Raw genomic sequence first — 26,663 nt, 5'->3', positions numbered from 1 at the left:
TACGTCAGACGTAATAAAGTTGTAATACTTTTTGCATAGCTACTTATATAAGTTATCTATATATGATCATGTCAGGATTCGATTCAGTTCTGCTGAATATAATGTGAGCTAGTATTTTGTTTATTAAAAAGAGGATAGCTCCTACAACACAAAATATTTACTGGTCTGTGTTTGCACTTGAAAGAAACCAGTTTATTTTTCTACCTTTGAGTTTATTTTAACAAGTTAGTACACACGAAGTATACCGGTCTTTTCAGTGCTAATCGTATCTGTTTCTTTATAGATATAAATCTTACTTTATTTTTGGACGTTTCCCGATAAAGAAAATTATAAACACAAAACAAGGAAAAAGTAAAGATAAAAATGGAAGAATACAACACTGGTTCAGATGAGAAAAAATATTGTCACAGCCCTAACATGAAAATAAAGGAAGGTGACATAAAACATGGCTGTAATTTGACACCAGGGGATCAGTGATAAGTTTCTTTTCCACCATTACATACAGACGGCGCTGAACATTTCAGGCTTTAGAAATCCAAAAGCCATCTTAGCGGTGGTCGCCAGAGAAATTCTTCCACGTCACTCTGCTTCCGCAAGCTCAACGCGCACGTGACATCTAACGTGCGGACCACCAGTGCTACTTTAATGTCAGAGGAATGGATTATGTATATTTTGTTCAAATGTCTCTAGACATGTTTTTTTCTATTGATAGAACAACTCAGTTGTGAAAGACTGGGAATGTAATCTGGACACGTGAAGCCTCCTGTTTCTGATATCTTTGAAAGTCATGCAAAAGCTACAAAAAATCTACGTAAGCAGTTTGGTTTTAATCCTTTTTGCACTGCCAGCTTTATCAGGTGAGGTTTATGGGGTTTAATTAAATCTGAATATAAGACATTCCACATAGCTTCTAATTAACTATTTTTTTTTTCAATAACCTCAGCTTATTTTATATATCAGGACGTTTCATGAGTTGCCCCATATTAAAGTTACAGAAATATGATTGTTTTATCCTCATATTTTTCTCTGTAGTTTTTAAGAGTTAGATTTCAAAATTCATTCTTAACGTACTGCTGGTAGGAAATTAGTTTAATTAACAAAGGTTCAAAATATCGTTTTTATTTTTGATAAAAGAAGAAACAGGCTATAAATAAAACCTCTTTCTACATTATCTCTATAGATGTGTATAAAATCACAGTCATACTTGTACGTTTTGTACTGTGATCTATATGAGCTATCAAATATAAAATGTTAACACATTTTAATCCCCTTATAACACAGTTAAGATACCGTGCTGTTCTTAGGATATTCAATGCAAGTTACGTAAAGGTCATAACCCGTAGTTCCACACAATGAATGCGAAATGGAAACGTAACGTAATTTAGTTGGAAACATTAATTTAATTTATTTGAAATAAATGTTCTCAATTTGTTTTCGCTCTCGTCATTTTTATACGGAAAACGTTTTACAGCTGTTTCAATGTAATATATGTTTTTAACCTCAACTGTCAACAACTGACCAATTAGAAACGTTTGTATAATATACATATTAGCAGTGTATTATTACTGCAAAAAAGTTTTCGAAGTGAAACAATATTATTGATGCTCGATAAACTATAATTCTTCTTGAAATTTTTAACAGAATGTTAGTCAGAAAAAAAATATTAACGTGTTAAAGTGTTACCAATCATTATAGCTTGTTACTGGAATATTAGTTACCATACATTGCTAAAATATCTAACTTAAATCTGTCATAACTGTATGAAATTGTGGACTAATCTACTTGCCAAAAAGTGGAAAATCTTATTTTTCGAAGAGAGCTTATATTTTTGATTCAATAATTAAAGTTTTGAAAAGCAGAATAAAATGTGGTTACGTAATTGACCATTGAAGTAAAATGTGATCTAGAATAAATTCTTATATTAAAGAATTTGGAACAAGTACGTCATGAAAACATAGAATATTCTCAAAATATAAGCACTATATTCGTCCATACTTGTGCTTCTATAAACATGTACTAACCATAATAGTTTACTCTGTATTTCAATTTAATTCGTTTTTGTTTGAACAGAACACTGAGATCACTTCTCAGATGAAATACTCACAAATTCTGAGCTACTGAAGAGATAAAATACCATTACTTTAATGCTATGTTTTTCTTCTGTTTATTTAGTCATCATTAATTCAAAAACCATTGCACTCTAAAATCTTGTCAGTTTGTTCACCAGACATCACAACAAGGTTTTTCATTACTGTTCTATCTCACTACAAAAGATAGTTACTTATTAAAATGACAAAAACAACAAAAATAAAACCAAACAAAACGCTCGCCTGAAGAAACTCTCTGAACTGAAGGATAGTTTTAGTTGAAATGTCTGTCAACAGTGATACTGGAAGTTAACTGCAATACTTGATTCAAGATATTAATAATTTTAGTTGACCTATTTGTCAACAGTATTACTGGTAGTTGACTGCAATACTTGACTCAAGATAATAATAATTTTAGTTGACCTATTTGTCAACAGTATTACTGGTAGTTGACTGTAATACTTGATTCAAGATAATAATAATTTTAGTTGACCTATTTGTCAACAGTATTACTACAAGTCGACTGCAATATCTGACTCAATATAATAATAGTTTTAGTTGACCTATTTGTCAACAGTATTACTGGAAGTTGACTGCAATACTTGATTCAAGATAATAATAATTTTAGTTGACCTATTTGTCAACAGTATTACTACAAGTCGACTGCAATATCTGACTCAATATAATAATAATTTTAGTTGACCTATTTGTCAACAGTATTACTACAAGTCGACTGCAATATCTGACTCAATATAATAATAGTTTTAGTTGACCTATTTGTCAACAGTATTACTGGAAGTTGACTGCAATACTTGATTCAAGATAATAGAATATTAGACGTGTAGAAATTGAGTACGTTCTATTGAAATAATTTTGGATCTCAAAAAGTCTTTTCATGCTCTATTTGAAAGCCATAAATCCTGAAATTAGGTGTGCAGCGAAAATGTCATTGCATGGTTGTATCGTGCAGAAAGCACACATCACTTAGCAAGCATGTCTTCGTATATAATAGCATTAATATCATGAATATCCGTTTTATTATTGAGCTGCTTCAAGTATGCAATGGTTGATCGAGAGTTACAATGGAAAATATTGTCTTGGTTGACCCATTGACCTTTTTCACAGACGGATCGTGTTTCTTTACGTTTTCTTGGACACAAAAATGATTTTTACTTTTGACTTTAATTGTTGGATTCTCACCTGTTACAAAAAAGGTGTATTTTCCTTACCAAGGTTGAAGTAAGACTTGTTGTAAATCTTTCTCTGGATGGTCCTGGTATGCTGTATTGATCCATATTCTTTACTTTTAGAATATCATTGTGAATACGAAATATCCCCAACTATGTAACTCTAAGTCTTCGATCTAAACACAGCTGTATGATCTATGTGTATGAATATGTTTGGATTATACATATTTCAGATATCTACATATTGTTTCTTGTATATCACATTAGCCAAACAGTCTTTATATATATTCATGACCTTTAGAATATTTATATATCAAAAATCATTTCTAATACAACGTACTAAATCCTGTATTTCGCATTTCATCATCACAAAATGCATTTTGAAATAATCTGTAGCAAAAATTATTGCCAAAGTACTATAATCGCTATTAATAACAGAAATGATATCCAGTAATTAGGGTGTAAATAAATAATATAAAATGCCCCAAGTACCATAAAATTTTGTATTTTTTCACTGATAAAGTGCTAAGGTTTTATCTTTTTTTTTTACGCAAATCACCATATCCTCCATATCAACTGTACACTGTTAACTCATTTTATGTCAAATACACAGTTGTTAACATGTGCAACGACTCAACGTGGACTATAAAGAATTTTGCTTTAGCTTTCATTTTTCTCAGTCGTGATGAGACTATAAAATTTTTAAACGAGTCGTGGTGCCTCGAAATATATTGAAAATACTATTATTTAATGAAAACAATAGTAGTTAAAAACATAACTTCCAAGATGTTTCTTTTTCCGTTATATTTCGGACAATGTTATGTGTACTCTGCATAATAAATTCGAATAAGTTAAACACTTGGATAGAACAATCAAATGAAAATAACAAATCAGGTAATTCTGCACCATCAGGTTTCTGATTTCTATTTGGTGAGATCTCATACCAATTGCGTCTCTACAGTGACACAGCGGTACGTCTGCGGAATTACTACATTAGAAATTGAGTTTGACACCCCTGGTGGGCAGAGCACGTATAACCGATTCTGTCTTTAACAACAGGCAAACAAATTCTTACAATTTTTGCCAGATGTAGCTCATTTTATGGTATTGTCCTCAAAATACATCATGACGGTTACATTTATGGTTCGAGTTGCACATTTGTCTGCCTCGAGATGTATGTTTCATTCTCCTCACCGTATTATATAATATGTTGTTGCCAGTCTTGGAAATACCAGTGTTGACGGGCTTAAAAATAAACACACCGACGACGAATATTTTTGGAAGTGATACGTAATTTCTAAAAACAGTAAGTTTCATGGACCACACAGATAGTACCCAGCCATATGTGACTGTAACATATATAACTCGATGTATAGATGATTTGCAACATTTAATAACATTTCCTTGCTACTGTGTTGATGCTAGAAATTGCTATGTAAAAGGAATTTTGTAAGACTTAAAAAGTAAAATATGGTTTGGTTTTGTTCTTATGAATTCACATATCTTTATATATTTTTCTTTCCAAAAGATTCTTTACTCTGTCCAGTATTGGAACCACAATAAGGGTTCGGGATTTCTTAACCTATCGGCTTTTTATTTTATTTTTATTTCTGTGAATAGAAATAGGATCAGATAACAAAACTCAAACCATGACAATCTGAGGCATTTAGTTTTGAGAATTTTCAAGCCTTACTTCGATGAGGTGAAGACTGACTTAATAGCAGGTTGTCCCGGATGTAGTTTTATTTTACCTTGACAGATGAAACCGAATCAAATTTTCAATTGTGAAAACATCTTGTCTTCTCCTTAAACAGACACACCAAGAGAAAACTTGTCTTATTTACAAGTCTTACTTTGATTGATGGGGCTACAACTTTCCGTGTTCGATATTAAATGCTATCAACATAATATCTAAGATTGTACATCATTCTGTTTTTCACGAGTTTCTGACTTGTGTAAATAATTTCGAAGCTCTGCGATATACGATATGAATCTTCAAGGGGCGAATACTGAAATATTGATCGATCATCGAGAAACTCCGTAATTTGTATATTGAAGAAATCAGTGTTGTGTCACTGTGAAAAACTCAAAATATATTTGACAAACCCTCACGTTAATGAGTTATTGATATTGAATACTGAAATTTAGATGAGGATTAGCTAAACCGATTCTAAACATTTTTGAACATCCAGAATTTCCCAACAAAGTGATCAGAGACGCAACCATTTAAAGCATTCAGATTTAGACTGCTTGTCCCGTGAGTGTTATATAAGATCTGGTGTAATAATATCATATCTCTCGAACCCGTGAAACCTGTGAAAAAGAAACAGTTAATAGAGTATCAACTTACAATTTTATGGACCAGCTAGGGCTATCACGATATATAGGAATTTTATGTTAATTCTTGGAGACATATTTTGCGTTATTTTTTTTTTCAATGTTAGTGGGGAACGATGGTTAAGGCGCTTGAGCCGTAAAATCTGGGGATCACGGGTTTGAATCCCCCTTCGCACCAAGCGTACTCGCCTTTTCAGCTGTGGAGGCGTTATAATGTGACGGTCATCCCACTATTCGATGGTAAAAGAGTAGCCCAAGAGTTGGCGATGATTGGTGATGACTAGCTGCCTTTCCTTTAGTCTTACACTACTAAATTAGGGACGGCTAGCGCAGATAGCCCTCGTGTAGTTTAGCATGAAATTCAATGAACAAACAAACAATCAATGTTAGTGTAATATTATTTACGGCATAACCTAAGTTTTGGGACGTATAGTACGCGTGGTGAATTATAGGTGTTCTAAAACGAAGGCAGAGCATATCGTTTTCTTAAATGTTTTGCTTGCGACCCAAAAGAAAGATTTGAGCCAGTTTCGAACTCTCACCGATTAACTTAAAAGCCCAAGGAAACAGTAAGCGATGTCGGTCTCATAAAGAGTTACTCTATTTACATGCTTCATGAGACGAGACCCAAAATCTGGCACTGTTTTTTACCCACGAGTAAGAAGTGGTAAAAAATATAAAACTAGAACTGATTTGTCGGAATTTGAAATTATCTTGATTCCAGAACAAATCAATAGCAAACTGTGATGGGTTGGTTTCAGGACTATCAGACACAGATATGCTTGCTGTTATTGTTATTAACTTAACATACAAACTATGTATAAGTGAGCTATGTTTTCATACACAGAATATTAATTATTTTCGAGAGTTGTATTTGGAGGACTAATGTTTTGATGCATAAAGTTTTCTTTATTTATTACTTATTTTAGTTCAAACAAGTTCTCATGTTCTGTTATTTTGATTTTCGCGCAAAGCTACACGAGGGCTATCTGCGCTAGTCGTCCCTAATTTAGTAGTGTAAGACTAGAGGGAAGGCAGTTTGTGTTCACCACCCACCGCCAACTCTTGGGCTACTCTTTTACCAACGAATGGTGGGATTGACCGTCACATTATAACGCCCTCAATGCTGAAAGGGCGAGCATGTTTGGTGCGACCGGGATTCGAACCCGCGACCCTCGGATTACGAATCGAACGCCTTAACCCACCTGGCCATGCCGGACTCTTATGTTCTTAAGCCTGCGTCTGAAATAGAATTTATAACTTGTTTGACTGGAGGGTCGGGAGGTGCAGTAATGAACAGAATGGTATTTTTTTTTCTTTAACAAAAGAACAAATTTTCATAAGGGCTTCTATTTGTCCCAAACATTTGACATTTAACCATTTTTATGTTAGTTTAATTTATAGTTTATCGTTTTCTGGTTCTATGATGGCTAAGTGGTAGTCCTGAGAGCTTTAACGCTACATTTGGGGATTTATCCCTTTTGTGAGCATGACACGGACAGCCAAGTATGTAGCCTTATGCTCTGTCATGTAATTTATGGCGGAAATCTGGCTTCGTAATAAAAATCAATTAGAGAGAGATGCAACACCGTAAAGGCTTAATACTTTTTAAAAGTGGGCCGATCTTAAATATTCGCCTTTCGAAATCGCTCGAGTTATAAAGATATTTACTCGTCTTTAGTAGTGTAACTACAGTGTTCCAGTGTAACTACAGAAATTAGTTTATAATACATAAGCATATATACTGTGGGAATAAAAGCAGGTATATCAGTTTCTGTTATACGGAAAGTTTTATTTCGTTCACAATTGTTGTGGTTGGGGCTAATGTGAAAATGATTGAGAAACTGACAATTGTCTTTACAAAAGCTCCAACAACAACAGTTTTAGCTCGTTTTAATCGGTACTTCTTTCGTATATGTTAAAACAAACAAATAATTCCATAACCTTATTGAGCGCAGATAGCCCTAGAGCAGCTTTGCATTTAAAACAAACCAAACCCTAACCTTATTGAGCGCAGATAGCTCTAGAATAGCTTTACGCGAAATTCAAACAAAACCAAACCCTAACCTTATTGAGCGCAAATAGCCCTAGAGTAGCTTTGCGCGAAATTCAAACCAAACCCTAACCTTATTGAGCGCAGATAACCCTAGAGTAGCTTTGCGCGAAATTTAAACCAAACCAAACCCTAACCTTATCGAGCGCAGATAACCCTAGAGTAGCTTTGCGCGAAATTCAAACCAAACCCTAACCTTATTGAGCGCAGATAACCCTAGAGTAGCTTTGCGCAAAATTCAAACCAAACCAAACCCTAACCTTATTGATCGCAGATAACCCTAGAGTAGCTTTGCGCGAAATTCAAACCAAACCAAACCCTAACCTTATTGTGTTCATTTTGTATTAAGTTTCTTATAGAAGTTTGATATCTAGAATGTCGCCAATTGTTGGTTTAATAGTTATATCTTTGTTGAGGAATATCCACAGTCCAGTACTATATACACGAGGACTTTTGTGGATAAAAAGAAAACAGTTATTTAGCAACGTGTTAAAAAGCAATTAAATGTTATTCGTAAAGCTAGTGAACATTTTTTAACATGCTACCCAATTAAGCAGTGACGTGGCAGAAAATCAATATTGTACTATAGGATTATTCAGAAATGTCTAAAAGCTGCACAGAGCCACGCCATCTGGACAAACCCTTATTTGTATCACTGTTTTATTAAAGCATTGTATTTGAATCATTGTACATTGCTTCAATATTGTTGCTTAATTTCTTTACTTATTCTTAATATTGAGACCAAATTTAATATTGTATCACAATTCGTCGGCTAAAGTCATTTCAACCATAAACTGTTATGTTACAACCGTACGCTTGAAACTTACTGCCAAATTGAGGCAAAGTCAATTTCATTTGTTATTTCCCAAAATGCGATATAAAAAACACAACTCAAAATAACAGTGCTGTGCATGAAAAACTGAGAGTAATTTATTTTGTGCAACTAACACTTGACTTTGCAAAAAGGCCCCAGTGATATATCAGCATGTATGAGCACTTACAAAGCAAGAAGCCGGATTTCGATACTCGCCGGGGGCAAAGCACAGATGGCTTTTTAGGTAGTTTCGTGCTTAACTACAAACAAACAGACTTTACAGAAGACAGTTACATAATGTAGCAATTAGTCAGAAGTCTGTAACAAACTATTGATTAATCACCTCACTATAACTATCCCCGTCAGACTACACGTGTTCGCCCTTTCAGCCGTGGGAGCGTTATAATGCGAAGATCAATCCCACTATTCGTTCGTAAAAGAGTAGTCCAAGTGTTGGCAGTGAGTGGTAATGACTAAGTGCTTTCTCTGTAGTCTTACACTGCTAAATTATGGACAGCTAACGCAGATAGCCCTCATGTAGCTTTGTGCAAAATTAAACAAACAAACACCATAACCAAAGCTTATTAAGTCTGAACACGTTTGACAATTTGATTCAAGCCAACAATTCAAAACTACCTGTCAAAACATATTATTTAGTAATTGTGGTGCCACTTAATAAACTGTCTAATAGTGTGTCTACAGTCAGCTGGAAGTTCGACGTTATATGGGAATAATAGCTTCAGTTGAGTGTGTGTGTATATATGTATGTGTGTGAATTTTATAGCAAAGCCACATCAGGACTGGCTGCTGTGATTTTAACGATGCAAATCCGAAGACTTGCTGCTGTGCCACCAGGGGACCTTTATATGAGACACATGGTGTTAGTACGGTTTAAAGTACACAATAACACAGAGGCTACGATATGTTGTGTTAGGGTTAAGTTGTGTTATCTTTGTATATTTATATTTGGTTACTTGGTTTGGTTTGAATTTTGCGCAAACGATGGCTATCTGCGCTAATTGTCCCAAATTTAGCAGTGTAAGACCAGAGGGAAGGCATCTAGTCATCACCACCTACCGCCAACTCTTGGGCTACTCTTTTTTACCAACGAATAGTGGGATTGACCTTCATATTATAACGCCCCCACGGCTGAAAGAGTGAGCATATTTGGAGTTATGGGGATTCGACCCAGCGAATATTTAGTTACATATGGGTAAAACTAACAATTGAAGATTATATAATGTTACTTAATATCTAATATAGTTCAAAAAATTTAGTTTTAAGTGGATCATCAAGCTACTTATGCATCTGATACAATGCAAACTTCGCTGCTCAGTGTAAATTTAGTTAAATGTAAATTTAACTTTAAGAAATGAATAAATCCAGATATTAGAAATTAAAAGAAAGAAAAACATTTCTTTAATTTACAAAATTTGTCTAAGTTAACGTCGACAGAATACTATTCCAAATTGGTAACTAAAATAATATTTTAAAGATCGGCTTAAAATTCATCAACTAAACTCTTTTAATGAAAATAATAATTCTACAGAATATAAATCAAACTTGATGCAGGATCATTTTAAGTTTTGTTAGGAATGTATGTATTTTGAGAGTATCTAAATGTATATATATTGTTGATTTTTATGGTGGGTTATGTTAGTTATTATCGGCTTCAAACAAGACCTTAGTACTGATCTATATCTGTTTATAACTCTAAATATTCATGACCAATGCACAGATGCTTAGCGCATGCGTGTAAATAGTTAACAGCATGAAGTAGGCGTTTTTGAGATCATTGATTCATATCATTGGTGGTTATTTGGGTTTAATTTCAACAGAATTTGCGTAAACACGTGAGTCATCTTCTTACTATCTAAACATTTAAAATAAATGAATCACAGATGTAATATATCTTAAAGTACTTGACAAAGCTTGAATCTGACTGAAATATCGCTCTCAGGCGTCTACCTTTTGACAATTACCAGTTTGAAGATTGTGGAGCTACGTACAGTCGTGTTTACGTGATAAACAATGTTTGTTTCGCAAAACAGGCGCAATTTTATCAATTTCTTGTGTATAAGTGGTAGTTTAGTATTTAGAAACAACTCCCGAAGGACGGGAAGCAAATATTTAAGTACGTGTGTTTCTAGAACGCATTAATAAAAATCCATCACAAACAAGATGTAACACATAATTGTTTTGGTTTGTTTTGAATTTCGCGCAAAGCTACAAGAGAGCTATCTGCGCTAGCCTTCTATAATTTAGCAGTGTAAGACTAGAGTGAGGGCAGCTAGTTATCACCACCCACTGCCAACTCTTAGGCTAACCTTTCAGTAACGAATAGTGGGATTTATCGTCACATTATAACGTCCCCACGGTTGAAAGGGCAAGCATGTTTGGTGTGACGGGGATTCGAACCCTAACACATAATAACCTTTCAGTAACGAATAGTGGGATTTATCGTCACATTATAACGTCCCCACGGTTGAAAGGGCAAGCATGTTTGGTGTGACGGGGATTCGAACCCTAACACATAATAATTTATGTTTTTATTATTCAACAGGAATTTTGAATGTTCTGCAAAAATTGAAAAGAGTAATTTGTTTATTGATAATGTTTAGGTTTAAGCCATGGAAGTAAAACAATTCATTCACCAGGAATTGAATTGTAGCGTATATCCTTATGAATGAACTGATATCGTAGTTTTTCACTTTTATGCGGGTTTCAGCATAGCCAGGTGGTTAAGGCGCTCGACTCGTAATCTGAGAGTCACGGGTTCGAATCACCGTCGCTCCAAAATGCTCGGCCTTTCAGCCGTGGGAACGTTATAATGTGACAGTCAATTCCACTATTCGTTGGTAAAAGAGTAGCCCAAGTGTTGGCGGTGGGTGGTGATAACTAGCTGCTTTCCCTCTTATCTTACACTGCTAAATTAGGGACGGCTAGCGCAGAAAGCCCTCGTGTAGCTTTGCGCGAAATTCAAAAACAAATACTTTTATGTGTCATCTAAGAATGATTAGATTATAAACCGAGAAGTGGTATGATTGGATTTCTGTATTTTAACCCCGGAAATATTCAAACAAACTAATACTGATATCTGATACTTCACGCAAAATAAAATACACTTTTCAAGTTAGTTAATGCAGAGCAAAAATACACTTCTTACTAAATTTCAAATAATATAAAATACAAAGGACCAGTCTATTCTAGTTTTCAGACATTTTTATCTGAATAATTATACAAAAATGCCTTTTATGAAACAAGACATGACAATAGTATGGAAGTCTGGGTTTTGACAATTACAAAAACAAATGTTTCGCTATTATGTTTGACGTAGAATAAAATATGCAAAAGTGTGTTCCCTTAAAACACACATAAATTGCATAAAAGGCTTATTATATTCTCTTAATAGAATAAATTAAAGTGATATTATTATGTTATTTATTCAACTTGCTTCTTGTTACTTCTAAAGGTAGAAAAAATGAAGTAACAAAGGGATGAATTCGCCTTAACTCCCTTTTGTACTAATCATTAAAAGCAAAATAAAATTACTGAGAGTGTGTTATTGTATTGAAATGGTTCATTCACTGAAACTGATCGAACAGGTTTCGTAAAGCTAGTATTTGATGTCGTGTAGGTTTGAATGATTTATAATGAAATTTCCTCCCATTTATTTAACACTCACTGTTAACACTTCTGTTATGGATGCTGACGTATTACAGAAAGTTAATTATATCAACCTCAGACATGCTCTGATTTAACAGTAAATTAGGATATATGTAATATTTTGATTACAAAATGGAGATAGCAACTCTGCAATAACTGTGTAATTTAATTTACAAGACCAAATAATTCATCTTTTCTAATAAACTATGTAATACCTCATTAGATTCATGGATTTAGAGAAAACTACATTTTATCTTTCACAGAGTTCATTTTTCCTCCCCTTTTGCAATTCATACGTTTTACCTCCCAGCCTCCTACGATCTCACTTTACGCGAATTTTCTTACTAGGGAGGTGTTTGTGGGGAGATGTTATAATCTCTAAAATCACGTGTCTGTCATTTGGTCTACTGTATGCAAAATAAAATAGCTTTTTGTGTACCTATCAATATGTGTCTTCTGACTCTACGTGTTCTACTTACACCACGCTACAAGCATTACGCGTTTACATTTTAGAGATATCATATCTCATAACCAGTAAGGAACTTTGTGTCACTTTATACTTGAAGCAGTCGATATTTGATGAAACTCGATAATTACATAACTAAGGAAAACAAGAGACGATTATACGTACCACAAATACATCATTTATTTATAACCATGGTTTCGCCAGTATCATGGCCGTGAATAAATTATGGGTTTGAAACATACAATTGTCTGTATATCTCTTCTGCGGTCAAGGGTTATTTTCCCGTATGTTTTAACATCAAAATGAAACGTACAACTTTTAGACGTGTTAAGAAATTATGATTTTCTAGTGAAATAAGTGAAATGTATGATCCACTCATCGTTGTACTGGATTATGACAAGTTAAGAGCGCACCCCAGTGACACAGAGGTACGTCTGCAGACTCACACCGCTAGAAATTGGATGTCGAAACCAGTGGTAGGCAGAGCACTGATAGCCCATTGTTTAGCTTTGTGCTTTATTCCAAACAAAAAAACGAACTAAGAATTTTAAATTTTAACCCTAACCCTTATTAGTTACATGCATGTTTTTTAATCTCACGGCCCGGCATGGCCAAGCGTGTTAAGGCGTGCGACTCGTCATCTGAGGGTCGCGGGTTCGCATTCCCGTCGCGCCAAACATGCTCGCCGTTTCAACCGTGAGGGCGTTATAATGTCACGGTCAATCTCACTATTCGTTGGTAAAAGAGTAGCCCAAGAGTTGGCGGTGGGTGGTGATGACTAGCTGCCATCTCTTTAGTCTTACACTACTAAATTAGGGACGGCTAGCACAGATAGCCCTCGAGTAGCTTTATGCGAAATTCAAAAAAACAAACAATAATCTCACATGTATTTATTTCATAATCTTATCTTATTACAGAGCTATGTATTATGTTTATATTACGCAATTTTGCTATTCATTTACTTTTAAACGTTGTAGATGATGTGAAATGTGGTTTAGTTTGTCCATAACCTAGACACGGAAAGAAAGGTAATTTTACTCAGAAGTGACGATGGATATCGAATATCATTCTTCTTCAATCAGAAGATAAGTTTTCTACTCTTCATATCTACCTCTTTGTATCAGTTAAAATTAAACGAGGAGTTAACACGGTTTAACTCCAGAATTGGTTGTGTATGATAGTTCAACGTGAACAATATTTCTTCAAGATTTCTTGTTCCATTCGAATATTCATATAATATCGTGATTCTGCAATGCAATGTGTTTTTGAAAGCTAATCCACAGTACAATGAATGTTTGGATTTCATGTATAAATTATGTGATTTCCTTGTCATATACGCGTGGTTAAAAACATCTTAAAGGGTAAACAAATAAGTTAATCAAAATAATTACTTAGAAATCTGGAGAAAGATTTCGTCTCCTGCTGAACGAAAATTTACACAATAGATTATAAGCATTGCATCTGCAGCTGGAATCGAACCTAGAATTTCTGACATCATAAATACTCGAAGTCAGACCTGAGCTACCGGGAGTACTTTGAAATGAAGATCTTTATGCGTCCAACGAAGACCAGCTTTGGAAGATATGATGTTATGAAACGCAATCTAAAAGGTAAAACAGAAGTATTTTTGGGACAAGATTTAAACTGAAAAGAGGATATCGGATTCAATGATGTCGAGAAAACCCACTTGTAGAGAAATATATATATGTAAAAACGGATAGTTTGGATTGAGAACCTTACGATGACCGAAGAAGGTCGAAACGTTGTTCGCTCCTCTACGTAAAATATTTTTCAACCCAAACGAGCCGTTTTTACAAAATATAGGATATCGGATTCGCTCTTATCTGTGGACAGGAAAAAGAAAGATTTAGTCATTAAAATACTTTTACAACTACGACTATAAGTTTTATAGTACACTTGTGATTGTTAGTTTGAATTATTATCAACATCCAATGTGGTCATTTTTAAAAGCCAACCAGAGCAGCTGATATTTGAAGAAAGTTGGGAACGTAATTTTATCCGCGCCACATTTAATCTTAAATCTCTATAAAATGAAACTGGTTATTTTTTTAAAGGGTCTGCTTCTAGTTTCAGATAACATTCTTGTTTTTTTGATGTGTGTAATCGACAGGTATGACTTATAACAAGTAATACATGAAAAAAATTGGTAAAGAAATTATATCTGTTTTTAAATTAAATTTACTCTTCTAATTTTTACAAAATGACATGTATTAATGTGTTAATTAATGTGTTAATTGGATATAGTACAAAAATTGTTTGATTGTGTCTCGTATCGGTTGATCCTAGGATTAGAAATAACTAAAGTGACTGTACCACGCTGGATAGAAAATGGCACCAGGACTTCAGTGGTGTTGGATTGTGAATACAGTTACTCTATTGAAGATCGCCATCTTGTTGTCAAGTGGTTCTTGAATAATGACCCTGAGCCTATCTACCAGTGGATCCCTGAACTCCATTCTCGACATCCTTCCTACAGACTCCAGGATCGGATCAATATGAGCTATAGCATATCTCCGTCTTCCGAGTTTACTAAGTACCGGGCTTTGAAAATCCTTCGTCCAACCACCGATTTGAGTGGAAAGTACACGTGTAACGTTGCGTCTATCGCGGATGAAGATTGGAAAAGTGGATGGATGGTGATTTATGGTAAACAACCGTAGAAATAAATAACATTTCTTTAATTTAATATCTAAGTACGAGAGATCTAAGTTATACGTATAGATTTATATTTTTAACGACATAAAACATTGTTTTTACTGATAAACTTTAACACATTTTCATGACATCAAAAGAATCTTATACAAAATTTACCTCATGTTTCTAAATTGTACTGATAATTCATTATTATTCTTTTCATTATCTATTTGTTTTATTGGCCTAGTTTTATTGCACTTCTCTGTTCACTGAAACTATAAAAAAAACTTCTTTCTTTTAGTTCAGTAGAAGAAAATAATGAACCGGCATGGCCAGGTGGCTAGGGCGCTCGATTAGTAATCTGAAGATCACTGGTTCGAATCCCTGCCACACCAGTCATGCTCGACCTTTCAGTCGTGGGGCGTTATCATGTTATGGTAAATTCCACTATTCGTTGGAAAAAAAGTAGCCAAAGAGTTGGCTGTGGGTGGTGATGACTAACTGCATTACTTCTAGTGTTACACTGCTAAATTAGGGACGGTTAGCGCATACAATCCTAATGTAGCTTTGCGGGAAATTCATAATCAAAGAATCACTAGAAATAAGTAACTATACGTTATCCACAAAATATTACGTTATCGTACAAGTAGGTTTGCGTGACTTGACGGTTCAGCAGTTCCACTCGCAATCTGCAGATCTGGGGATCGAGATACTCCGGTTAACATGTTTATATTTACATTATGAATATGACGGTCAATCCCACTCTAGGTTAGTAAACAGTAGCTCAAAATGTAGCAGCAAGCGATGTTGACTAATTGCTTTCCCTTTAGTATATCACTTCAAAATTAAGAACGACTGGCGCAGATAGCTTTGTAGTAGCTGTGGGCGAAATTCAACAAAACAAAAGATATAAACATTCGTATTACACAACTGAGTTCTAGTGTTTCGTTATGAAAAGGGACATGCTTCTAATTACACTAAAATAAGATGAAGAAAGTGTGTCTTCTCTCGATATATAAATATATTCACATCAGAGTTTCCAACACCTCTGTTAAACCTTGTTTGTTTGTTTTTAACTTTCGCGCAAAGCTACACGAGGGCTATCTGCGTCAGCCGTCCCTAATATAGCAATGTAAGACTGAATGGAAGGCAGCTAGTCTTCACCACCCACCGTCAACTCTTGGGCTACTCTTTTATCAACGAATAGTGGGATTGACCGTCACTTTATAATGCCTCCACGGCTGAAAGGGCGAGTATGTTTGATGCGACCGGGATTCGAATCCGCAACCCTTAAATTACGAATCAAACACCTTAACCCACCTGGTCATGAGGGGCCGAGTTTTAGGCCTTACTCGACTGATATCTTTTTATATTCTTTCCTTATAAACAAACAACATCTTACATGTCTTCATTTTACTCTTCTGTTTCGTAACATAGTATTAGGGTTAATGTAGCTACCACTATCGTAAAGTTCGAGACAGTATAGAACTATCCTAACTGCATTAAACGCTCTTTCAGTGTTAGGCCTAAACATGAAAAACATATTTATTAATGATATAATTTTAATTCACATTTAATTAACGTAGAATATAACAAAGAGTAATCCTACATTTCTTAAAATTTTTGTTGAGTAGAAGCAAGTATGAAAACAAAAATGTTATAATAGTCTCCATTCATACCAGCTAATAAGGTAGTTTTTATGTCACGTTTACTTGTAATTAGAATGGAAAACCTTGTCGAAGAGCATCTAAAGGCCATTGAAGGGTTTCTTGCTATATGGTCATGTAAGAGAATCATGAGTGTCACAGAGAAAATTTATGTTCTGGTGATATGAGTTTACATATTCTAGAACCATATATCACAAAATATTAACACCTTGCCTTTGACAGTGGATTGGTTTGAATTTATTTGGCTATCTAGACGGCAAGCCATGATAGCACATATTTGTAGAAAAAAAAACATATTAACTAAGAAGAGGCCGAGAGGTGATAAAAACAAACAAACATCGAAAACAAATAAAGAGTTAGTTCGAATTATTGGGTGTTGACAGCGTATAAAGCTGCTTTCCATTTCTGCATTTAGGTTTTACTTTCAAATGTTAATTAATTATGTATTTTTGTCATTTGAAAAATTCTCGAATTAACTTAGACCAATGTTTTTAGTTGTGTTATTTTTGTAACTATACAGATGTAACTCATAATTAATATAATTTTAAAATGTCCCCATTTTTACTATACAGGGTGTTCGGAAAGTCACTGTGCACTTATGTATTTATTAACATACAAAACGGCACAGTGATTTTCCGAACATCCTGTATTTTGACAATTTATAGCTTCATAACTGATAAACCCCAAAACAAACTGTTTGATTTTCTCAAGATAATCGATGATTTAAATTAAATGTTATTTTTTTTATAAAGTTCATCATCTCTAATTACTCATGTTGTAATCTGATTCTCTTTATGACTGAGTTAACTAAAACAGTATTTATATATATATATATATTTATAACATGATTGGAAAAGCAGTAAATTAGCAATTTAAGCCTAAAAAATATATCGTTACCTTTTTAGCCTACAGTTACTGGCATTCAGTGCGATTTATAAAAAAAGTGAAAACATGTTTCGATATTGGTGTTTGTAACTAATTAAGCTAACTGTTTATGTAGTTTTGCCCAGGAAATTTGAATTCAACTACACCATAGTGAACGAAGGATCTGCAAATTTCACTTGTGAGGTAGAGGGCGTTTTTCCCCTTCCAGTGCTTACAGTTCATCTGCGTACCAGCTCAACACCATTATATAACACCAAGGAGGTACAAGTTCAAAACACAAGCTCGTATTATAATGGTCTGTACAATGTTCACGTCTTTCTCCAATTAGATGATGATGGATTATTCCCCGAAGAGCATATCGTGGAGTGTGTTTTGTTCATTCCTAGGACTAATATTAAAACTAAAAGGACCCTACATTATTTTCCAAGTAAGTCCTAACAAAACCATACATAAAAAACGTGATTTAGTAATTACTTTGTGTCAAATTTATGAGACCAAAAAAACCAGTGAACTGTAATTCAGTGTATTCTATTCCAATATCAGATTAAATTTAAAGGGTAATGATACGATTGACAATTAATGACAGTAGGTGCTGAGAAAATAATAAAGTTAACATGCATTTCTGATAATTATTAGTAATTTTTTTGTTTGTTTTGGAATTTCGCACAAAGCTACTCGAGGGCTATCTGTGCTAGCCGTCCCTAATTTTGCAGTGTAAGATTAGAGGGAAGGCAGCTAGTCATCACCACCCACCGCCAACTCTTGGGCTACTCTTTTACTAACGAATAGTGGGATTGACCGTCACATTATACACCCCCACGGCTGGGAGGGCGAGCATATTTAGCGCGACGCGGGCGCGAACACGCGACCCTCGGATTACCAGTCGCACGCCTTACGCGCTAGGCCATGCCGGGTCTAATTATTAGTGAAAGTTCATTATTATTTTATGTAATTAAGGATATACCGTATGTTTCAAAACAAAACTTGTATTAACACAATAATTGCATACCTTTTGAAAGAAAATATTCTCAGTGTTTTTGAATTAATAAAAATTTTCAAATTTCTGAAAAATAAAAACAGTGCAGTGTTTCATCTTTACACTACGAAATTACTGTTGAAATTATCGAAATATTTTTTGTTTGCTTTTAATTTCGCGCAAAACTACTCGAGGGCTATCTGCACTAGCCGTCGTTAATTTAGCAGTGTAAGACTAGAGGAAAGGCAGCTAGTCATCATCACCCACCGCCAACGAATAGTGGGATTGACCGTAACATTATAACGCCCCCACGGCTGGGGGACGAGTATGTTTGGTGCGACCGGTATTTGAACCCACGACTGTCGGATTACGAGTCAGACGCCTAAACACGCTTGGCCATGCCGGGCCTTATCGAAGGAGTCGTAGAAATACTGTAAGCTAATTAGTTGTATAAATTTGCTTAAAAACCCCGCTAATTACGAAATTGTTACTACTATAAATAATTTCTGAATATTTATGGTTAGTTCGAAAAATCTGTCTTTAATACAGACAATGTAAGAACTTTTTATATTAGATATATGAAATATTAAAACTTTATAATGTTTACTTTAGTCTTACGCAAAGATGAAGATTACGGAAGACAAACATTTTCAAAAATGCTCACCAGGTGTCTACAAAAATGGAACCTTATAATTTGAAAGAAATCTGGTAGCTTAGTTTGTTTGGTTTTCGTATAGTAAAGCCACATGGCACTATATGCTACGTCCACCGAATGCCTAATACGATGACTTACCACTGGCTAATGGCTAATGTGTTTTAAGCACTTATCGGAGATAGAAACTGAAATAAGCAAATAGTATAGAGAGTTTAGTTTGTTCTAAATGTCGCGCAGAGCTACACGACGGCTATCTGCGCTAGCCGTTCCTAATTTACCAGTGTAAAACTAGAGAGAAGGAAGCTAGTTATCACCACCCACCGCCAACTGTTGGGTTACTCTTTTACCAACGAATAGTGGGATTGACCGTAACCTTATAACGCCCCCACGGCTGGAAAGGTGAATACGTTTGGTGCGACGCGAATTCGAAATCTACCTTATACTTAGTTAGAGTAAAGCCACATAATTGAGAAGACAAAGTGAGCTCACAGAAATATCTTTCTAGAGAAGATATGAACCATGATTGATATCTTGTTATTACGAAAGGAAGTTTGATACCTTTTCAAACTTCATTGTTGAGATGTGTTCTTTCGAGATAGGAATTGATCAATTTGAAATTCAGTTTTTATTTTTGCCAGTGACACTGTATCCCACGAGAAAAGTGTAAGTCAGAACGTTAAGGTTTTTAATAAGACAGAAATATCCTTTTGTTTGAAGATTGGTAACGTTTCGCGAAGTGTTTTAAGTCTTACAGTCAACTCTGCAAATTATTAAGGTGGACAAATATTTTAACTCCAGACCTCTTAGTAAAACTTATGACCTTGCTCATGTGTATCCAACTTATATGTATAACCCGATAACATCCAGAGTTATATTCATCTGACAGATAAAGAGGCTTCATTTATAGCCAGAATAGTCACATCTTTTAACGTTAGATTCTTCAGTTTCTCACACAAAAAACTTAAATAAGCATCTGAACCTCTTTTTCTCCTAAAGGTGAACACAATTTGTCCTTATACGTAGAGAATAGTTTTACAATACCTGATAGATATCGTTAAAGGACGTTCACATAATGACCTGGAAATTTTGTTTGAAATACAATACGTAAGAGACGAGAAAGAGCGACTGTAAAATGTTCTTCTCGTTAGCAACAGTTGAAAAGTTCTTTGGATGACATTGAATGGATGATAGTGATGACATTGAATGGATGATAGTGAAATATCACGTTCTTTGAGAGGTTTTCTATGACATTTACGTTCCCATTTTTTAAGTCATCATCACTGGTCTGTAACACTTCATTCCACAGATTGGTCTGCCGAACAAACGTTATACGTTAAGAATCTATTGCATATTTTACATGATATGTATTCTGTTATGTCCTTTACGGTTTCGCCTCATAACGAGGCTCATAAATAAAGTTATATAAATGGGTTTTTAACATACGTTTGAAGCTCGCATTGTTAAGTATTATATTCAAAGTGCCTGATCCATATGTTTACCTTCATCGTCTATACGTTTATAACTAAGAAAAGAACACTTTAATTAACACGACTTTCCGACCAGAATAAGCTACCTAATTACAACAACAATGAAAGTTAACCCTGTAATGAGTATAACTAATTACATATAACTTTAATATGTTTGTTGAATTTCGTGCCAAGCTGCTCTAGGGCTAACTGTGCCAGATTTTCCTAATTTAGAAGTGATAGATTAGAGGGGAGGCAGCTCGAAAACGTCATTTACTGCTAACTCTTGGGCATTCTTTACCAACGAAATGTAGAATTGACCGTCGCATTATAATGCCATTGGTCCGTAGTGGCACAGCGGAACGTTTCCGGACTCACGCTGCTAAGAACCGGATTTTAATACTTGTGGTGAGCAGAGCACAGATAGCCCATTGTACAGCCTTGTGCTTAATTCCAAACAAACAAAATAACACCCTCATAGTTAAAAGGACGAGCATATTCGAGGATTCGAAACAGAGCCGCTGTTCTTAGGTTCCTACTTATTAATATTATAACGAAATGCTTTAACAGTCAGATATCTTTGTTGATAAAAAAAAAGTTTCATTATTTGGATGCTGAAATTTATATATTTTAAAGAAAACAGTTTTATTTAGCAATACAAAAAAGTTAGGATTTCAACAGAAAAGTCCGGCATGGCCAGGTGTTTAGGACGTTCGATTCGTAATCTGAGGGTCACAGATTCGAATCCGCGTCACACCAAACATGCTCGTTTCTTCAGCCGTGGAGGCGTTGTAAAGTAACGGTCAATTCCACTATTCATTTGTAAAAGAGTAGCCCAAGAGTTCGTGGTGGGTGGTGATGACTAGCTGCCTTCCCTCTAGTCTTACACTGCTGAATTAGGAACGGCTAGTGCAGATGGCCCTCGTGTTGCTTTCCGCGAAATTAAAAAACAAACAAACAAACAAAAACTTATTTCTTCGTAAATATATTTAATCGACCTGTTACCAATTATGATTATAATATGTTCACATCTACTTGATTTTCTGTTCACATTGTCACAATTCAGTGTCAATCGAGGTATCCTGGTCAAGAGGTTATATTAGTGTTTTACAACCTTGATTTTTTACTTTCTGTAGATATCTTTATAGTATTTTGTTTTGTAGACGCACTTAAAACAGTTTATTTAAAAATAATTTAGCGGATTTCTTAATCTTAAGGCAATAAAGGTATTTGTATGTATTAGAATTTTTACGCTCAGATACACAAATCACTATCTGTACATAGTAGTCCCTGATTTGAGGCGACAGACCAGTCAATAATAACCTTTGACCATAACTTTTGAAGAACGCGCTTTATTAGCAATTGGCCGGAAACCGTAAACTTTTCGATTCAAAGTCCAAGTATTCTGGCCAAAATCTCTTAACACGTGATATTTTGAACCAGATACATCGATATATCTCTGATAAGGATATGTAAGTTACATTCTTCCGTCTGAGACAACGAAGTTTAATTAATGACGTAATGTTTTCTGTTGTTTTTTTTGTAGTAATTCAATATTATCAGATAATCTGTTTTTGTTATGATTCAAAATATTAACTTATTTTTTTTTCGTCGTAGATAAATACTAATTAATACAGACAATGCTTTGTCTCTTCCATTTCTCAGGTACAGCTCCGAGAAACAGTGGTAAACTTGAACATGATTCAGGAAACCTTATTGTTATCGAGACAGGAATATTTGTGATTGCTGTAAAAGATTTTTTTATTAAAAGGTAAGTGACAAGAATCTAGTTATAATTAAATGTGTATTTTTTTCATTAAGCAAACAAACAGTCTCTCAGAGACAATTACTAAAGTTATATATTTTCCTTATTACTTTTAAAATTACATGTTGCATGTATTTATTTACATGCTGTCTGTTATCTCTCACAGGATAGTTCATAATGTGGCATTATATACAGGTGTGTGTGTGTGTATTTTACTTTATTTCTGTGTATTAATCATTAAGGCTATTATTTAATACCATCATTACAAAACTACCAATAATTGTTTTGTAATTCATAAGAAAGCTCTGGACCTGGTCTTTTTAAGTAACACACTTTCGTTCTTGTTAACAGCTGACGGACCAAAAACCTGATGATCATTGTAAGATAAGAAGTGAAATAACAGTAAATAAAGATTTTGTTCTACATCATGAAGTTTCCAGGACTATCACTTGTCTGACACATTATTTGAATATTATTTTAACAGTGCGCTAAAGTTGTGCGAGTTTTGTAAGTAAAGTTTATTATATTGTTTCACGCGTTACAAGTTTTAACGGCTTACTAAGTGAGCCGTGAAAGATTGCCATGGAGGAATATTAAAACATGTAATGAATTTATTATGCGAGTCGCGTTCATAGACATTAGTTACTGGGATGGACTTAAGAAACAAAAGTGACTTTATGAGATAGTACTGTACATGATACTTTATCACCAAGATATGAGTGAAAAGCTTGATAATTTATAATAGGTAATAGATTTATATATTTGTGAAACAGACACATATACCACTGTGGAAAAAAAACAAACGGGAAATAACAAGATCGTTAGAGCTATTTTACTTCATAACAAAGTCTGTGCCATTACATATATATACACGTTTATCATAGAAGTAGTTTCTCACTTATGATTAACCATTGTGGTAAAATGAACCTGAAACCACAGGCTATGGATGGTAACACTTACGTTTCTTAGCTGTTCAATATTTGTCTATTTATACACGAAACACCAATACTACAATTTGAAGATAGCACTCAAGAAAAAGTCATAATTCAGTTCTTATAACTTTTTATATCCGTCTTCAAATCCCTCGTGTGTGTGTGTGCATATATATATATATTTTAGTCAAATTAACAAATTATATAATTAGTCAGAGGTTTGGATTTGCTGTTTTTAACGCAGTCTTTCCCTATGATTTTAATTATTAAACTTTATTAAAACGTAATTATTTTCAATAAAATATATTGTGTTGCACGTTTCGTTACATTGTTCAGTCTTTATGAAGTTAAGTATAGTAGCCTTAATAAATGATATATTGTGAAACAATAATTTAGCCTAACTGAGCTGGTTATAGTAATTATATTGAGTTAAAATAACAAATTGTATACGTATATATGGGTTAGTAGTGTTAAAAGTGATTTCTCATAGGTCACCTAAGATTACCGGTTCTAGTAAATAGGATTGTGTGTTAGAAGTGTTTTCGCATAGGATACCTGATATTACTGATTTTTGTAAGTCATACCTGAGACTATCGGTTCTAATAAGTAGGTTGTGTGTGTTAGAATTTTTTTTTTCTCATGTGCCAGGCCTCGTGAATAACTCCTATATTTCGAGGCAGACTCTTAAATAGTGTCATACGAAGCGACACATATGTAGCAAATGTGGTCTTCATTGCTGCTACGCCATCTGTTTATCGATATGGGAGGTACAAATAAATTATAAGTTATGAACACTATGTTAATAGGAGATGATATAATAAGTCAAAAACAGTGATAAATAATAAGACGGCAATACTCGGGTTTTCTCTATTCTTTAGTAATGTTTATATTAATTGACCTTTCATATTCTATTTCTAGTGAGTTATAAGAACATGACCTTTCATATTCTATTTCTAGTGAGTTATAAGAACATGACCTTTCATAATCTATTTCTAGTGAGTTATAAGAACATGACCTTTCATATTCTATTTCTGGTGACTTAGAATAACATGACCTTTAATATTCTATTTCTGGTGATTTATAAGAACATGACCTTTAATATTCTATTTCTGGTGACTTATAAGAACATGATCTTTAATATTCTATTTCTGGTGACTGAAAAGAACATGACCTTTAATATTCTATTTCTGGTGACTTATAAGAACATGACTTTTCATATTCTATTTCTGATGACTTATAAGAACATGACCTTTAATATTCTATTTCTGGTGACTTTGAAGAACATGACATTTCATATTCTATTTCTAGTGAGTTATAAGAACATGACCTTTAATATTCTATTTCTGGTGACATTTCATATTCTATTTCTAATGAGTTATAAGAACATGACCTTTAATATTCTATTTCTGGTGACTTAGAAGAACATGACATTTCAAATTCTATTTCTAGTGAGTTATAAGAACATGACCTTTAATATTCTATTTCTGGTGACTTAGAAGAGCATGACATTTCATATTCTATTTCTGATGGCTTATAAGAACATGACCTTTAATATTCTATTTCTGGTGACATTTCATATTCTATTTCTAGTGAGTTATAAGAACATGACCTTTCATATTCTATTTCTGGTGACTTAGAATAACATGACATTTCATATTCTATCTCTAATGAGTTATAAGAACATGATTTTTAATATTCTATTTCTGGTGACATTTCAGATTCTATTTCTAGTGAGTTATAAGAACATGACCTTTCATATTCTATTTCTGGTGACTTAGAAGAACATGACTTTTCATATTCTATTTCTGATGACTTATAAGAACATGATTTTTAATATTCTATTTCTGGTGACATTTCAGATTCTATTTCTAGTGAGTTATAAGAACATGACCTTTCATATTCTATTTCTGGTGACTTAGAATAACATGACCTTTAATATTCTACTTCTGGTGATTTATAAGAACATGATTTTTAATATTCTATTTCTGGTGACTTAGAAGAACATGACTTTTCATATTCTATTTCTGATGACTTATAAGAACATGACCTTTAATATTCTATTTCTGGTGACTTAGAAGAACATGACATTTCATATTCTATTTCTAGTGAGTTATAAGAACATGACATTTCATATTCTATTTCTAGTGAGTTATAAGAACATGACCTTTAATATTCTATTTCTGGTGACTTAGAAGAACATGACCTTTAATATTCTATTTCTGGTGACTTAGAAGAACATGACATTTCATATTCTACTTCTAGTGAGTTATAAGAACATGACCTTTAATATTCTATTTCTGGTGAGATATGGACAAATTTAAAATACGTTAGCTACATTTTTTATTCACATTAGTCTTACCAGTATAATGTTTCTTGAAAGGCTTGTTAAAATGAGTTATGTTAGAATTTAAAATACACAACTGTTAGAGGCTGAATAATGTAGCACTTGACACAGAAATAATAATTATTTTTTTATTCAGATACTTTCTCTTTGATATTTGGTTCCGTTTTTCAAATATCTTAACAAAACAGCTAAATGTGAAAAACAGAAGAAACAGATGAGATATTATTCGATTTTGCAAATAGGAAAAAAAAGTTATAATCCACGTGTTGGTTTTGTTATTTTCTTGTTGATGTGTCCAAAACATATATATTGTACGTAATTATTGACTAGCTGTACTTGTTTGTTGTGGTTAAACTGTAGTAAGTAATGAAATAAAGTTATATCTTTGAAGCCTTGAGCTCTTTATTTCGTTTCATTAGCACTAAGGCATATGTTATTTTTCGTATCGCTTAATTTAGACTCAATGGACATTAAAAACGATAGATAAAACTAAACGAAAGGTGAAAAGCTGCTCGAGAGCTATCTGTGCTAACCGTCCCTAATTTAGCAGTGTAAGACTAGAGGGAAGGCAGCTAGTCATCACCACCCACTGCCAAGCAAGCGTATGTTTCAACTGGTACTAATTCTAACAGTACTATTTATCTGATTAACTCATCTTTAGGACGTATGAACACACACAAAACATTCGCGGTAACTTTTGAATAGTTT

At 33.9% G+C, this 26,663-nt stretch overlaps 1 protein-coding gene across 2 annotated transcripts; it reads left to right on the top strand.

Annotated features, from left to right (window-relative positions):
- The first annotated feature begins 509 nt into the window (after window positions 1-509).
- LOC143233366 (uncharacterized) lies at window positions 510-26,345 on the top strand. 2 transcript variants are annotated; one of them, XM_076469547.1, is made up of 5 exons: window positions 510-857; window positions 14,918-15,277; window positions 17,933-18,244; window positions 22,580-22,685; window positions 26,092-26,345. In XM_076469547.1, exons 1-5 carry the CDS (start codon window positions 788-790, stop codon window positions 26,171-26,173), a joined length of 930 nt encoding a protein of 309 aa, XP_076325662.1. In that variant the 5' UTR covers window positions 510-787; the 3' UTR covers window positions 26,174-26,345. The 2 variants fall into 2 exon arrangements, with proteins under 2 accessions (XP_076325662.1, XP_076325663.1); XM_076469548.1 differs by having other exon boundaries at window positions 23,031-26,345.
- The last annotated feature ends 318 nt before the right edge of the window (window positions 26,346-26,663 follow it).

The sequence above is a fragment of the Tachypleus tridentatus genome, chromosome 12 (genome assembly GCF_004210375.1).
Source record: "Tachypleus tridentatus isolate NWPU-2018 chromosome 12, ASM421037v1, whole genome shotgun sequence".
NCBI classification, from domain to species: domain Eukaryota; kingdom Metazoa; phylum Arthropoda; class Merostomata; order Xiphosura; family Limulidae; genus Tachypleus; species Tachypleus tridentatus.
This window is presented reverse-complemented; position numbering and strand designations above follow the sequence as displayed.

Bases quoted from the DNA above. Each gene is read 5' to 3' on its own strand.
- LOC143233366 (XM_076469547.1), top strand. From the start codon at position 788: ATGCAAAAGCTACAAAAAATCTACGTAAGCAGTTTGGTTTTAATCCTT. The intron at 858-14,917 runs GTGAGGTTTATG...GGTTGATCCTAG, and splicing joins TGCACTGCCAGCTTTATCAG to GATTAGAAATAACTAAAGTG. The intron at 15,278-17,932 runs GTAAACAACCGT...CTGTTTATGTAG, and splicing joins TGGATGGATGGTGATTTATG to TTTTGCCCAGGAAATTTGAA.